Source organism: Lepisosteus platostomus, chromosome 3 (genome assembly GCF_059453375.1).
Source record: "Lepisosteus platostomus isolate fLepPlt1 chromosome 3, fLepPlt1.hap1, whole genome shotgun sequence".
Taxonomy (NCBI): Eukaryota; Metazoa; Chordata; class Actinopteri; order Semionotiformes; family Lepisosteidae; genus Lepisosteus; species Lepisosteus platostomus.
This window is the reverse complement of record NC_142613.1, coordinates 22,397,413-22,412,651: the sequence shown is the minus strand read 5'-3', so window position 1 is coordinate 22,412,651 and position 15,239 is coordinate 22,397,413. Positions and strand designations below refer to the sequence as shown.

The window sequence follows — 15,239 nt, the reverse complement described above, 5'->3', positions numbered from 1 at the left end:
GGTTTGCTTGTGTGTTACAAGCCATTAGACCTTGGCTCAGAACATTTCAAGGATCTCTCCAGGGAAGAGATGATATTAAATTCATAGAGCAACAATAAAGTTGAAAATGCACAGCAGCAGATTCAAAAGGAAGACACCTGCAGCAGCAAAACCGCTTGAAGGTCCTGTGTGCTTTCGATACCAGGGAAGGGGGACTACCAATAAATGTGTTTAATAGGGTCCGCTTCCGATTTTTTGCAGGCAAAAGGTAAGAGTCACAGGAAAGCCATTTTTTATTCTTGCCCAAACAAAAAGACACCTGTGGTTTTGAGCTGAATGCTAAACTGCGAATCAGGACTCCAAGCAGAATCTGATACTAAATTCTGTCAGTGTTCCAGATCTTAGTTGTGCTATTTTCTGCCTGACAGCCTTTCACATTCGGCCCCTTGGAGGAAAGTGGGAAAGAGTTGGCACCAAATACCTTATTTGTATTAAGGATCAGCCCAAGGATTCTTCAGGGAACTGAGCTGGCACTTTGTTGACTCCTGTGAATTTACAGCTGACTCCCTTTTACACTTCAAATACATCTGGGAGAACATGGCTGTCTTGAAGGGAAACACCGCGGATTTCCACATTTATGGCAGCATGTATGTACACATTCAAAATTCGACTTACATCATCAAAGTGAATTTGCAATCAGGCAATGTAAATCAATTACAGTGGGTGCGGGATAATTTAGAGGATGCGATTTTCCTGCGGAGAACATTTAAGTTTCTTACCACTTGAGAATACAAAAACGGGAAATATATATATATATTCTTACATACACAGTACACATTCCTTCATGGAAACTGTTGGTTGTATCTTCTGCTTAAAGTTCTTGCAAGAAAGCTAAGTGAAGACGAAGGTGCTACTGTACATATGCCTATGGTCACCTCCAAATGCAGTAGAATGATGCAGAGTCCCAGGTTATTAGTAGGAGGCAACTATATGTCAGGTATTTTAAGTGCCATTTAACCAACTGCTCTCGGAACCTGACTTTGTTTTGTATTGGTTACATAAAGTGGTCGATTAAAGGTATGGCAGGAGAGTTGCTGCCCTGCCCTAACTTAGACATGGCTGAGTTGGAGCATGAGGCTCCTAGACTTAGCCCCTCTCTAGCATGGGAATGCCAACACATTCCCTGGTTCTCTCTGCATGGTCAGCCTGCCTTGAAACCCACCTTCAACTGCCTCCATGTCTTTTAGAATTTGCCATTGTCTCTGGAGCCAATACCCCATGCCTCTGTTTTTTATTTGTGAAGATCTTTTACTAAACTATTTGACCTCATCTCATCTTACCAGGTGCCAACCAGGATTAAGCCTGTCAGAAAAGACTACAGAAGAATCACCCCACTAAACATTTGCATTTCTCGCATGAAAATAAGTTCACAACACTTGCTGATAAAGAACAATAGAAACATGACGGGGTTTACTGTAGCCCTAAGGAAATAAAAAATCATTTCGTTGTCCCTAATGACTGGAAACTGCTTTCTAACAGAACTTCTAGAGGAATATGGGCAATTAGGTGCATACACCACTGACAGGAATTTTCACCTTTCCAGTGCAACACCACAGCCATCTCTTGAGAGCATCAGAGCCTGTAAACAAGGGCTTAGGTAAAAAAATCAATACTGTACGTCCACCTGACCTTGTCTGGCAAAGGTCTTTGACATATCTACATTAAAAAAACAATGGAGATCCTTATGTCACACTAGAAGAAAGCTAGAAGGTCAAGATATACTGTAGGTAATATGGAAATGACTGCAAAGGTCTGCAATGATTAGCTTAAATTCTTTCACACAATTGGCACAATTCTTGCAATACAAGAATACTTTTGAAATTCAAAAAAGCAACAATTCCACAGAATAATTATTTTATTTTTCCTACATCTACATCTAGTTTACGACCACATTTTAAATCTTACAAACTAAAGATCACACAAAACATTTATGGTCGTATTTTTGGGTTCATTTCAATGTAAATTACTGCTAAAACTGCTTAATAATCTGAAGTAGTTCACTGTGTTGGCTACTATTATTTGGAACAGACTGTCCTCACACTTATGTGTGTGGTTTTGCAAGGGATTTGCTCCATAAACTGTATGTGTTGTAAAACCAAGATGACAAAAGGGTCCCCTTAATTAACTTAGTTGTGTTGCCTCACTGGCAATGACTGAATTGTATCTTTCACAAAGCCCAACTGGCAAATATTTCTGAGACACATTTCGCTTTGTCAATTATAATTACATTTTTCTATGAAACGGTAGAGCCCCGAGTTCACAGGGCGCAGAGTTTATATGTTCTACCAGTCTTCTTGTCAGTTTCCTCCACGTGCTCTGGTTTTGTTCGAGTCCAAAGACATACTCCTAGGTTGATGACCTTCCGAGAAATCTGTCCCTGGTGTGTGTGCATTTTTGGGTCTCTGTGTGCCTTGCGATGGACTGGCATCCATGGTGTATCCTGCCTTGTGCCCATTGCTTGTCAGGATAAGCTCCGGCTCCCTTGTGATGTTGTACTGAATAAAGCAATTAGAAAATGGACGGAGAGATGAAGCAAATCATCAGTATTTGAAATACTTGTAAAAACTAAGGGTAAATAATATGCCCCGATATCCCATAGCACAATTTATTTTAACAGGTTTCATTTGCAATTAATATAGCACCACCCAGCTGCAGTACTGCATTGCACAGGATATTAAGTGTGTAGATACTTTCACTGATGAGTAAAATATTTTATTTACACAAATATTTGATTAGGGACTGCACAACCTTACCACGTGGTGTTGAGGCTGTGCAGTCCAAACTGTGTACTGTTTGTAATTTACAATACTGAAGACTTACTTTACTAGAACAGTTAGAAGTACAAGAAATATCCTAACAATTCTATAAACCCTTCCAAATACAGTGTACCACTGAAAATCCAAGGTTCTTGAGAGCAAGTTTGAAAGGAAGAAATATTTTATCAATTTCTACTGTACAGTACAAGAAATGGTTTTAGGGCTAAAATTCAGTCAACTCAAAACAGTTGTTTGGCTGATGGACAAACAGAATAACAATCAGCTTACATTTTTATAATACTTTTCATGCCAAATGATCCCACAGGACTTCACATACAGTAAATAGGATTGACCTTTACTTAGTGTATTCCTAGTGATTAGTGATAGCAATTCCTTCAATCACTTCACTAATGTCTACGGCAATAGCACACTACAGTTTGTGATGCAGGATCATCCACCCAAAAATAAATCCTGAGGAAATAAAGAAAAACTTCCAACTGGCACTACTGTGTCGCATTATCAAAGCTGCTGGGATGGTGGTCAATCTAATTACACGTGTTTTTCTTCATTACAGTTAGATAAACCAAACTGTAATCTTCTAATCTTCTAATTGCCACCTAGTAATCCGGAGTGAAGATAAAAACATATATTATAATGCATATTGTAGAAACGGTTTACAGAAAAAGAAGAGATCTTTATTTTTTTCAGTTCTTTGTGTTTATTTGCGACCAGGACACACAACCTTACATTAATGTGACTTCTTCCCACTTTGTAGCAGTTGGATCTATTTGCATGCTGGCATTTACAAAATACTGGCAAATGTGAGAAGTGAATTGGTGAGAAGAACTTCTAACTTAACATACACAACTTGGCAGATTTACTAATAAAAAGACAATTAGTACAAAACACAGAGAACCAAAAATGTCTCTAACTACTATGCAGTTGGAGTGATGCTAACATCTCAAATTTACTCTTGCATCTTTCAGAGGATTACAGTGCCAGGTGGGATTTTATTTTTAAGTGAGCTCACTGGGTTTCCTAAGGAATCATTTTATCTTTTTTCTTAAAAATAGACATGATGCTCTTTCAACAGAGAACAAAGAAAGAAGATAAGCATGAATATTTTAAATAGTTTGCATAATTGCATTGAAAGAGATATATTTACCCAAGTTAGAAAATACTATGCTGTAGATCATTTTCTTGCAACCAATATCCCATGAATGATTTTTCTTGCTCTGGAATGATAGCTTCCTGCTTCGTTTTATTTTGTTGGATGCATTACTGGCTAACATCTCAAATATAGCCAACCTTTGACTTTCTAAAGAATATACTCCAAAACTCCCCTCAGCGAGTTAACCATAAGAATGAAATGATCATGTGAAAAATTTCAGAATGGATTTTAAGGATTCACATATCGCAGTTTTTTTGCCCCTCTTTTTCTTTGAAATGCATTGATTGAAAAGAGCACCATTGTATTGAGTGCTTCTGGCACAACTTTTCTAGCCCATGATGTGAAATTCCTGTTCATTTTAGGCCACTTGATTTAGCTTTGTGGAAGACCAAACTGCCAAGAAAGTTGGAAGACATCTGTTCAACATAAATATTTTCAAAATAATATGATTAAGTTACTTTATGATTGTTCACAGACCACACAGTGGTGCAGTGGCAAGCTGCCTAGCAGGTTCAATTCCTGGGGTGCTACTTGTGTGGAGCTTCTATGATCTTCCCATGTTCATGTTGGTTTCTTCTAGGTGCTCCAATTTCCTCCCAAAACATACCAGTAAGTTAACTGGTTTCTGGGAAAACTGGATGTGTCTCTCTTTGAGATGGTCTGCCCTTTGATGGAGTGGCATTCTGTCCAAGGTGTATCCTGCCTTGCACCTGTTGTTTACCTGGATAGGCTTCGGCTCACCTATGACCCCGAACTGGAAGAAGCAGTTAGAAAATAGATGGGTGACTGTTCACCTTTCATTTCAAAGTAAACATCAGTTGAGAATGAATTACTCTTAACTCTCAGTGAGTCCTAAAAAAAGTTTATGATACAAACACTGGAATATTAATCTCAGAAATAAAACCTCTGAATTAATATTAAGGTTTACTGAAAGTTGTTTGATGAGTAAGGTAATATTATATGGTAAATTCAAAAATCCCAAAATTCCAAAAATAAATGCATAACTATCTGTTATATATTTGCAGGCATGTATGTATGTCACCCACGTGGATTGATGAAGTGGATACCCTCCTATCTGTAAAGCACTTTGGGATACTTTGGGATGAAAAGCACTAAATATATGAAAGGAATTAGTATTAAAAGGTCTGCGACAGAGAAGACCACAAGTATCACAAGTGAAGTGCCGTGGAATTCACTGAGTAAAATTGAGGCAGGTAGAGGCTTAGTGAAAGCTTGAAAAATTCCCTTATCTGTCATTGCGAAACTGCAAAATAATGGGGAGGCAGGCAGATGTTCCCGTTTTCCTTGACAGAAATGGAGGTCAAGTGCAGCTTTATGTGAAGCTAACAGATGATAGCTTTAACTAGCACAGGGAGAAGGAGATGGGGTAGGGAACACTTCAATGTGAAATGAAAAGGCTCTTGAGATCCCTCAAGGAACAGAGGTAGAATTTACTGGGTATTATTATTTTTGAATTGCATACTGTGGGAAGAAAAAAAAACAGGCAGCTATTTTATGTAGCAATTACAGGATAAAAGGCTGGGCCTCTGGATATCAGGTTGGAGGACATGGAAATGGGCAATGGATGATGGGCAGTAGGGGGTAGAGCTCTTCCAGTGGAACGAATAGTCTGTGTTGTATCCTAATACTTCAGAAATCCACTGGCCCCAGGGCTGATTAAATGATGCTTTTCTCAATCAGGAAAGCGCCTGGAGCATTTTAATTCGGGTGTTACTATTTTGTGTCACTTTCTCGTCATTGTTTTTGCATTTTAAAATCTGAACTCGATGAAGATTTGACAACAGGCTTTGGCTACAGTCGAAGAACGCTGGTATCCCAGGAAACCAAACCAGGAAACAAAAAGCAGCGACAGTGGTTTAGGACACGAGGGGAAAAAAAAGAAAAATCCCTTGATTTGTTTTCTTCATACTTATTCGTATTTTTTAAACAAGTGTCTAGTCAGCTGAATGCCATCATTTAAACGTGACAGGCTTCTTTGTATGGTAATTGTTGGCTTTCTTGGAGTGGCTGCCGAGAGGACTGGTGCTCCCCTTTATCAGTGTTAATGTGCAAATTAATACTATAATAAAGGAGGCCAGTCTTCTAAGCAGTAAACTGGTTTAAAAAAAATTCTTATTGAAAAACTTCGGTGAGAATGGGAAAACAAACATACCTCTTTTCCTCCTGCCAGTTTCATACACTCACACCTTGGATAGAGGAAGTAGGGAAAGATTACAGACAATATCTTACATAGCATTGGTTCATGCAAACCAATCAATACAACAAACTGGTGATTCCATGGTACTGCAAGCACTTTGAGCTGCGGTTGAAAGAAACACGCTATTAAAGTATGATCAATGAATATGTCTTGCCAGAAGCTTTTATGTTTGATTAGTCTAGATAAAACATTGACTTGTTTAACAGAATCTGCTGTTTGTGAACAGTGGTATCCTACTTGTCTAAGTAAAACAGTTTTGAATTTGAAGGTGAAATAATGTCATTTCTATTGCAAAAAAAAAAAATGTTCTAGAAAGTGTTACTAGGACACAAATTTCAGGAATTAAAGCCCTAGTGGGAAAAAAAATCACCACACAAAGAAGGCTTCGTCCTAATTTAAGAACATGTGTCCTTTCTTATTTTCAAAACTCTAGAAGGTGAAGACTTAAACCATTTATAATAGTGCATAAAAATAGACAAATCTTGTTCCTGGAATTCAAACATTGGCCCCAAGGATGAGAGAAAGCTTCACGAGAAATTTCTTCTATGGTGACACTCTTTACACTGCTTACAAGTAAAGACTTTATCAAATAAAACATTCCTGCCTGATTCTGAGTTGATGCTCTAGGAGAGAACTTCCTTGGCTGGAAAAGTCTTCAGCATATTTTTACCTTGGCACACAAAATCAATCTTATTCTGCCTTTGACACAGTTTACATTGTGTTCATGAGTTCAGTAACACCAAACAGATTGTAATATCAAGAAAAAACATATCCCCTCATGTCACATTGCTCTTAGCCTGCTTTATACTGGATTAAGACACAAGCCAGAGAACAGATTTAGAGGATTTATACAGTATACTACTTACAGAAGGTAACAGTCTTGCCATTGTAATTATGGAGTAGATTATTTGAAAATATTAAAAAGAACACTGCAATGATGGCAAATTGATTTATGTTTGCTGGTTTTTTTAATGGTCGTTTTTTAAAAGTATTAACAAAGTACAAAAACATCTGGCTGCCCCAAACAGCTGTTATCTTGTATTACCAGTCCACAAGTCTTTATCATGATTGCTTCTGTTCTGTACTGCTATAATCTTGCTATTTGCCAAGACTGCTATCAATTCAACAGCTTACAATAACAGTTTGTCTACTATCACTGTTAATCAAAAATAAGTTCAATTTATGATATTGAGGGTTGTCAATTTTTATAAGTACTAAGTAAAAGCCAAGTATGGTAACACTAGCAAACAAACTATAGGATTAACCTCTTCTGTGAGACAATGATCCTTCTTCATTTCACAGACTTTCAGAAAATTATTCTTTTTTTCTATTAAATCTATTTTGGTAATCCTTTAGTGGATTGTATGTTCACAGAACAGTGATTATATCCTGAAGAAATAATTAGACAAATATCAATTAAGAATGCCCTCCTGGTAGGTCATCAGCAAATAGCAATTCTACAACTGATATTCCCTGCTGGGAAGATTTACAGATACATGTTTATTATCACATTTTAGCAATAAAATTGTTTGAGGTGGGAAAAACACAGCAAGAGGTGTATTCACTCTGACCTTATTGTGCTAACATAGAGCTTCACTGTGTACTGAAGCAAAAACAGATTTCAAGAACATGGTTAAACATTGCAAGAATCTGAAAAGGAATAGGAAAGAATAAAGTTATTAAATAATAATAATTGCTTACACTTATGTAGCGCTTTTCTGGACACTCCACTCAAAGCACTTCACAGGTAACCACCAACCACCAATGTGCAGCATCCACCTGGATGATGCGACGGCAGCCATAATGCACCAGAAAGGTCACCACACATCAGCCATCAGTGGGGAGGAGAGCAGAGTAATGAAGCCAATTCATAGATTGGCTTTCATAAATTCATAAAATTCATAAATGTCTAGGATATGTGAAAAAACTTTTTAATGTATATACTGTACTACAGAATCTGAATGTTCCACATGCTATCCTCCCCCTTTAAAAATAAGTAATAATAATTAATACATTAATAAATTACTGTAAAAATGTGTTAGTAATTTTACCAACACAGAAACTTTTTTTTTTATTTTGAGGCTCTGATGCTGCATTGACTAAGGGATTTTTAATATAGAAAATAAAATTAATTGTGCCATTTTACGTAAAAAGAAATAACTGCTTTGAATTAATAGTCATATGGTGGAAGAACATGAAAGCCAAACAAAACTGTTCATACACTTTTGTGCATAACAATCTTTAAATTAATGTACAGCTTCTCTCTCCCAATCCAGAACATTGCCTTAATGTTACACCCTGACATCTAGCCTCATGTATCCTTATGATTTACCTTTCATTACTTAATACTTCACTATTAACAGTTCACAGTATACCTGTCGCATTATTCTGGAAGAACACTGATAGGAGCAGGAAGCAGGACTGGAACTCTGATTAGCAAGGACGGCTGGCTGATGCTAACTGGAGTTTTTCACTCCAGTGTTTGTATTTCTGCTTTGCCAGTGATATGCACTGTGCAATACAGTATACCATTACTGTACCTAGGATTTGTGTACATCCGTAAGTGTTCAATGATCACTAAAGATACACATGCTCATGTACAATGCAATGTTATTTTTTTTTAAATATGCAAACGCTTAAGTGTGCTTTTAGTATTTCTTTTTCTATGCACAAAAACCATGAACACTATGACCTAAAACGTCCATGCCACATTTACTATTTTAAATACTGCTTAAATGTTTCGGGCATCATTTTGGCTGATTGATCATTCCAGACAGTGAAACACTTGCAGTGAGTTTGTCGCATAAGAACTCAATCGCCTTATTAGTGAGAAAGCTGATTGGGCGCAGGCAAACCTGTTAAACATCCAGCTTGGTAAAAATCAATAACGAAAAACAAACAAAGGACCCAATATGTTCCACATATTAAGATGAAAATACCTTTAATGTCAATAGAGTGCTTGAAGCTGGGGTTAATTACCACAAGCAGACTTGCCAGCAGTAAAATTAATCAAGGTTTTTTTTTGGTCTTGACACCCCCATGGACATCAGTGACTCCAGCACAGACATGCAGAATAATACATTAACTACTGCATACGACAGATCATTCAGTGGGGAGATCCACATGTGATGAGTTGGCAGGTAGTGTCTAGTCACTACAGAGCTCCACTTCTATCAATGGTAATCTCACCCCATGGCTACATTCTAGGACCTCTAAGGCTACGAGACCAATTTCCAGGCTCTATAAGAGGAATGGGACAGAGTCCTACTAGACAGCACTAGCAACCTGGTGCAAACAATACGTTGGCAGATATAGAAATGTATTATTTGTAACACCAAATGATACTATCATCTGAGTTTCATAGCAGATTCCATGGTGATGAATTCTGCCGATGCCAAAAGCTAATCAGCATAATAAGTTTACGTAGGTAATGCCTATTCGATAAGTTATTCATACACATGCTACAAATATACTGCCATTTCACTTATAACAACTTTGCAATCTGTTGAGTTACAAGTTATTTTTGATAGTCAGCAGAGAAAGATGCTATGCTATTAAAAAAAACATTTTCTTATAGACTTGCATTTGGGAGTATTCCCTCCACAAGAAACAAGAGGACCTAACAGCACAATGAAGCAGTAACTGGAAGTCTTAGAAGGATTTAGACAATATTCAGTCTGCCAATCAGCACACTTTTCATTTCTCACTAATTCTAACAGCTTGGACAACCCTGATATCACAAGGAGGATTAAAAGCTCAAAACACTGTTTTTATACATTCTAGCATGCCATTCAAAATATGTGATTGTCATTATACAATCTGAAAGAAAATATACATCAGTAATAAAAGCACAGATATAAAGCATGTTTCAATTTCATGTGACTGCAACCGAGGTGGAGAGTGTCAGGATTCTAAAATCAGTTTTAAACACAAACTATAAGTAGATCTCTTGCTGCTGTCTTCCATCACGTAGCCCTCAATCAGACAAGGAGGGACCTTTAATAATGACAATTTGCTTGAACAATCTAATTCCAAAAGCTTTTTGCACACTATGTTCCAGGTGAAACCCAGACTCTTTCAGTGGCTTAATGAGTTTCTATCTCTTTATGATACCTTTCTTGGAAACAGTGTTATCAAGGAACTAGCCTAGTCAACAAATATATCCTGTAATATCTGAGTCTGAGCTTTTGTATAAATGCAGTAGCAGGGAAGTCAGCTAATTTACCTTTAGGTCAACATGCCAGTAGCTCTAATCCCACACTTAAAAGTGTCCAAAGATAAATCCATCAGGAACTCCTAGATTGTCAACACTGTAAATCAAATTCTCAAAAGCATTCATAAATCATCCATTCATAACCTAATATGGACCATAATGCAATCTAACCATCCAGATTCCAAGGCTAATTTGGCTTTGAACACATCACAATATCAAATTCGGTTTTTCATTTTTTTAACATTGGAAAAATAAGCTACATAATTCTATGCTTTTAAAGTAATAATGCAAACACGTAGAGACACGGCAAAGTTCTGAACCTTTGCCTTCCAACTGCTGGATAACGGCAGTGTGCTGTTGAACACCAGCGGCGTCCTGTTTTATTAAAGCCAAACCAGAGCTCCTTTCATGACGAATCCGACAACTAGTATGCGGAGCTTGCAAGCTGTCTGGATAGCTTGGCACAGTGCAGGGTGACAAAAATAAACAAGTGTTTATCTGATGGCAGACATACGGTGGCATAAAGCCAGGACAGAAGAGGGAAAAAAAACATCGAAACCACAGGGGGAAAAAAGGACTGGATCTCTACGTTTAAACAACACTGAAACATTTGCTCTAAGAGACAGCGCTGTGATCACCGTTTTATGAAAATGAATTAAGAGACTGAACCAAACGAAAGAATAGGTAGGATGTTTTTCGGAAGGATCTTGAGCTCTAATTATACCCTTTAAATATCAACAGATGGGTTATTCTTGAAAGCTTCATTTAGGACTACTATGCCACATTTACTGGGATTTAGTACAGGAGCCCCAAAGAAGAAGAAAAACATGTAGATAGGTAGGCACAGATGTTGGAAGCAGAGATGCATTAAGAATCAAGGCTTCACGTACACAATGCAGCGGTTCAATCTCGGCTACGCACCGCAAAGCGATTAATATCGGGTCTTCAAACCGCAAGCTTTCACCTTAAAAAGGAAGTACCGCCACCTTGCTCTCCCTCGTCCCTGACGCACTACCACCAAAAACGATATTTTTTTAAAAAATGCAAAGCCACTTTTATAAAAAAAAAAACCGAAAGTCCAGGGAAAATGACCAAACCCCTTGATCACACGCACGGAACCCTAATCATAAGACCCGGGTCTAGCGCTTCCGAAGAGCCCCCAGACAGAAGCTGTGAAACCCTCCCGGAATGCAGACGCGTACCGAGAAGATTTCAGGACGAAAGGGCGATCAGATTGCACATTTCGCATCGGACTGGAAACGCGGGCGCTCTACCGTCATAGTAGCGATGGGTCCGCATTTTGTCGGACCGCGCTCGGCTACCGACTGCCACACCGGTGGGCACGAACGTTGCACCCAGCAGACACGTACTTTCCAGGCTGGCATTTCAAAAGCTGTGCAAGGGCAAACGAAACGGGACAGCAGGTGCGAGTGAAGACCACAGCAGGCGCCCACGAATAATGGCCCTAACACCTTTTTTTAACATTTGTGCTAATACCAGCCTCCGGGGAAAAAAAATCACAGGATAACTGTCTAGTCTGGCTTGAGTAATGCCATGCAGAGAGAGAGGAGAGACTATACGCACTAGAGCACACCGAGCGCTCGGCTCGGCTGCGCGCTTCGCTACCCAGCACACACACACGCATATCAAGTTTTTTTTAGCTAAACAAGAGAAACTTTCCAACAACTTTATCGTGTGCAGAACTAAGCACAAACCCTCGACGCTAAAAAAAAAAGAGCAGCGCTGCAAAAAAAAAAATCAAACCCCGAGCAGGTTCTCCAGCAGACTGAGAGACACCCCCCCCAGATCACGTACCCGCTGCCGCGCTCAGACAGCGGCGGTGCAGACACCCAAAAAAAAGCAACCCCCTTCTCAAATGGAGGCAAGAGCAGAAGAAAAGCCACAACGAAGGACAGCGGGGGTGGGGGGAAGAAGCGTTAACCGCGTTGAGCCACACACAGAAACGCAGCTGTCTGTTCCTGCGTTTTCAAGCAAGCACCCCGGGTTAACTCAGGTGACACACACACACAGACAAGAGGGGGAAAGGGGGGCGTGGAGGGGAAGGGAGGACTGGTCTGCGTTTTAGGTTCAAGCGAAACACAAAAAACAATCCCAAAGCCACCCTTACCTCCATACTTGTCCCATCTGCAGGATGTGTATGACAGACTGCCAGATCCACACGGATATCCGACAGCACCTGTCCCTGCCATGGGCACCAGCGCCGAAGCCAGCCGCAGCTCGCCGGCTACTGAGCCCCTCCACCGCCCCCAAACCTCCCCCGGTGTAATCCTGCACGAACCACCTGAAGCTCAGGATCTGGACCAGCACCGACGGGACGAGCACGAAGAAGAGGGTCAACCCGAACCAAAGGTAGTCCCGCTTGGAGTAGTAATCGACGGCTAGCCACAGGTCCGTGCCCACGTCCCAAAAGAAGACCAACAGCGCCAGGACGATCCACAGGCAGTCCAGCCACAGGCGCTCCTCCTGCGGCGGCGGCCGCCTGGCTTCTTTCCCCTTCCCCAGGAGAGAACGAAGGCAGGCGCTCCGGCAGCCCCAATAACACGACGAGGTGTTGCAGCAATGACAGATGTGAATGGAGCTGCTCTCTCCGGGTTCCCCTTCGCCGTTCCCCACCGTTTCGTCCAGGTTGTGCAGTTGGGCGAAACCGGTAACGACCCCCACGCCATCAGATTTCGCTGCCATCTTGCTCTCTGAAGCTCCCCCCTCCGGCTTCCGGCGTTAGTGACGTCACTTCCTGGATACCTGTTCCCCGACTCTACCCTCAATATGGCTGCCATCTAGTGTCCAGATATTTTGGATAGGGGTTCTCTCACTTGTACCCAAAATTGATGCCCCCCGTTACAGCAGTCCAACATCTCCCAGCAAGGGAATCCATCAGCTTTGATTACAGCCCTATTGTGCAATGCATATTTTGGTCATATGTCAACTGATGAAAAGAGTACAAGTGATGAGTATTTTTGGATGCAGTTGAATCTCTCTCCGTGTAGCCTGTTTCAGTTGACTCTGCTGTGCACCGATGCAGCACAGTTTACAGCCGGTCTCTCTCACGAAACTGTGAAACTGCCAACACGTACACCCTTTACCTGCTTCCAAACGTCATTTCCTTTCCTCTTTTTTGTTCATATGGGTTCCCTATGGTTGCCATCTAGTGGCAAGTTTTGTAAAAGCAGTTGTTTTGTGTATTTGATATTTTACAGTATGTATTATATAGATACATTCAGATCATATTTCTACTTATCTTTTTTGATCTGCCTATACATTGTTATAATATTTTTAAATATTTAATTTTTTTGTTATAAATTCAGAAGGAACTGGAATAATATTGATGCACCAGAAATAAATCAATCAATGTAACACTGGATCTGCAATGTTCTTTGAATGTTTTATCATTTGATATTTTAGGGAAACAAATATGGGTATGTTAGGCTATAATACAAAAAATTAGGATACAAGACAAGTCTCAGCTAAACATCTGTCCACATCTAGCATAGTCTTACAGGAGAAAAAATAGTTTCACTTATGCTAAAAGAACCCAATTTATGAAGCAATCATTTCAATTTATGGCTTTTTCATTCTGAAGAGAAGCTGATTGCATATCAGATGATTAGTTTATATTTTATAAAAGGAATTTAAATTACTGAAAGTAAAAATAGGATTAAATTAGATCAACAGTGGGAATTAAATGACTATTGTCTGAAAATTTAATTTTCATAAAACAGAATGGACTGATTGACTGTGAAGAGAAAAAGTAACAAATATTGACATTTTTAAACTATAAAAAATCCTACTCCTAAATATGAAGTAAGCTTATTATAAACTTTAAGTGTCTGGTGGTTAACTCTGTGTTGTCAATTTACAGTAGTCAGTGTAAGATGCGTATCATGAATGGATGCTGCACATTGGTGATGATGGAGGGGAGTCCCCATTACCTGTAAAGCACTTTAAGTGGAGTGTCCAAAAAAGCGCTATATACAGTAAGTGTAAGCAATTATTATTAATTCACGTCTCAACCTTTTTCATTAATTACATTAAAAAATAAAGGCTAAAACTATAAAGAATACACAGATAAATATAAAGTTCTTCAGAAGAAGAAACACTTTTCAGGCTTATTGTTTTTTTAAGAACAAGAGGAAGTTACACCAAATTATGGGAATGTGAATATTAATTATTAATTCATTGATTTGTGCTGAACATGTTACAATTCTAGAAAGCAGAACTGTCTAAAATGACCTCTACTTGAGATTTGCTTTAGTATACATCTCTTTAGAATACATACATTACAATGTGTTTTACAACACAATTGAAAATGATCCAGTTTATTTCACCTTTTAAATTTATGTGAGGAGTGTATTCTCTGTGACGTTGAAACGAAATCCCTTTAATAATCAAGTGGTGTATCAGTACTTGTGTGGGTGGATCATATTTTTTATGTTTTAACCAAAATAATTTGTGCATTCGAGTTGGGAATTTCATGTATGCTTCCCGGTGCTCCCCTTTGGCCCTCATGACTATTGAAGTCTGTTACTGTTACTTAATATAAGTAGCTATTGGCCAAATTGCACTGAATTCTGTCATGAGAGTTTCCTTCGCTATTCATGAGCAACTTCATCAAAGCTGTACATGTGGAGTTGACCTTTTCTTTATTTTCATGTGTAAAAACAAGAAAAAGTCCTAATTGTGGTGATAATACCTTAAATAAATGCCAGTGTTTAACTGTTTTTGCTTCATTACATTTATTCTCAGTATACAGACATTATTTCTAATTTCTCCTCACCACATTCTCTTTTCCACTTCCTAATGATCATGCTCTTTATCTTTCTT

General features: G+C 39.0%; 1 protein-coding gene and 1 long non-coding RNA gene across 2 annotated transcripts in view; both read right to left on the bottom strand.

Annotated features, from left to right (window-relative positions):
• The window catches only part of LOC148674641 (uncharacterized), a 34,661-nt gene extending 22,142 nt beyond the window's left edge, over nucleotides 1-12,519 (bottom strand). The window contains exon 1 of the long non-coding RNA XR_015935360.1: nucleotides 11,600-12,519. This is a non-coding gene — a long non-coding RNA (uncharacterized LOC148674641). The remainder of the gene's footprint in view (nucleotides 1-11,599) is intronic.
• xkr6a (XK related 6a) overlaps nucleotides 1-13,488 on the bottom strand; it is a 163,510-nt gene extending 150,022 nt beyond the window's left edge. Inside the window, exon 1 of the mRNA XM_088624956.1 lies at nucleotides 12,526-13,488. Within this exon, the coding sequence (XP_088481082.1) occupies nucleotides 12,526-13,100 (575 nt within the window). The 5' untranslated portion in view covers nucleotides 13,101-13,488. The remainder of the gene's footprint in view (nucleotides 1-12,525) is intronic.
• Nucleotides 13,489-15,239: the final 1,751 nt, after the last annotated feature.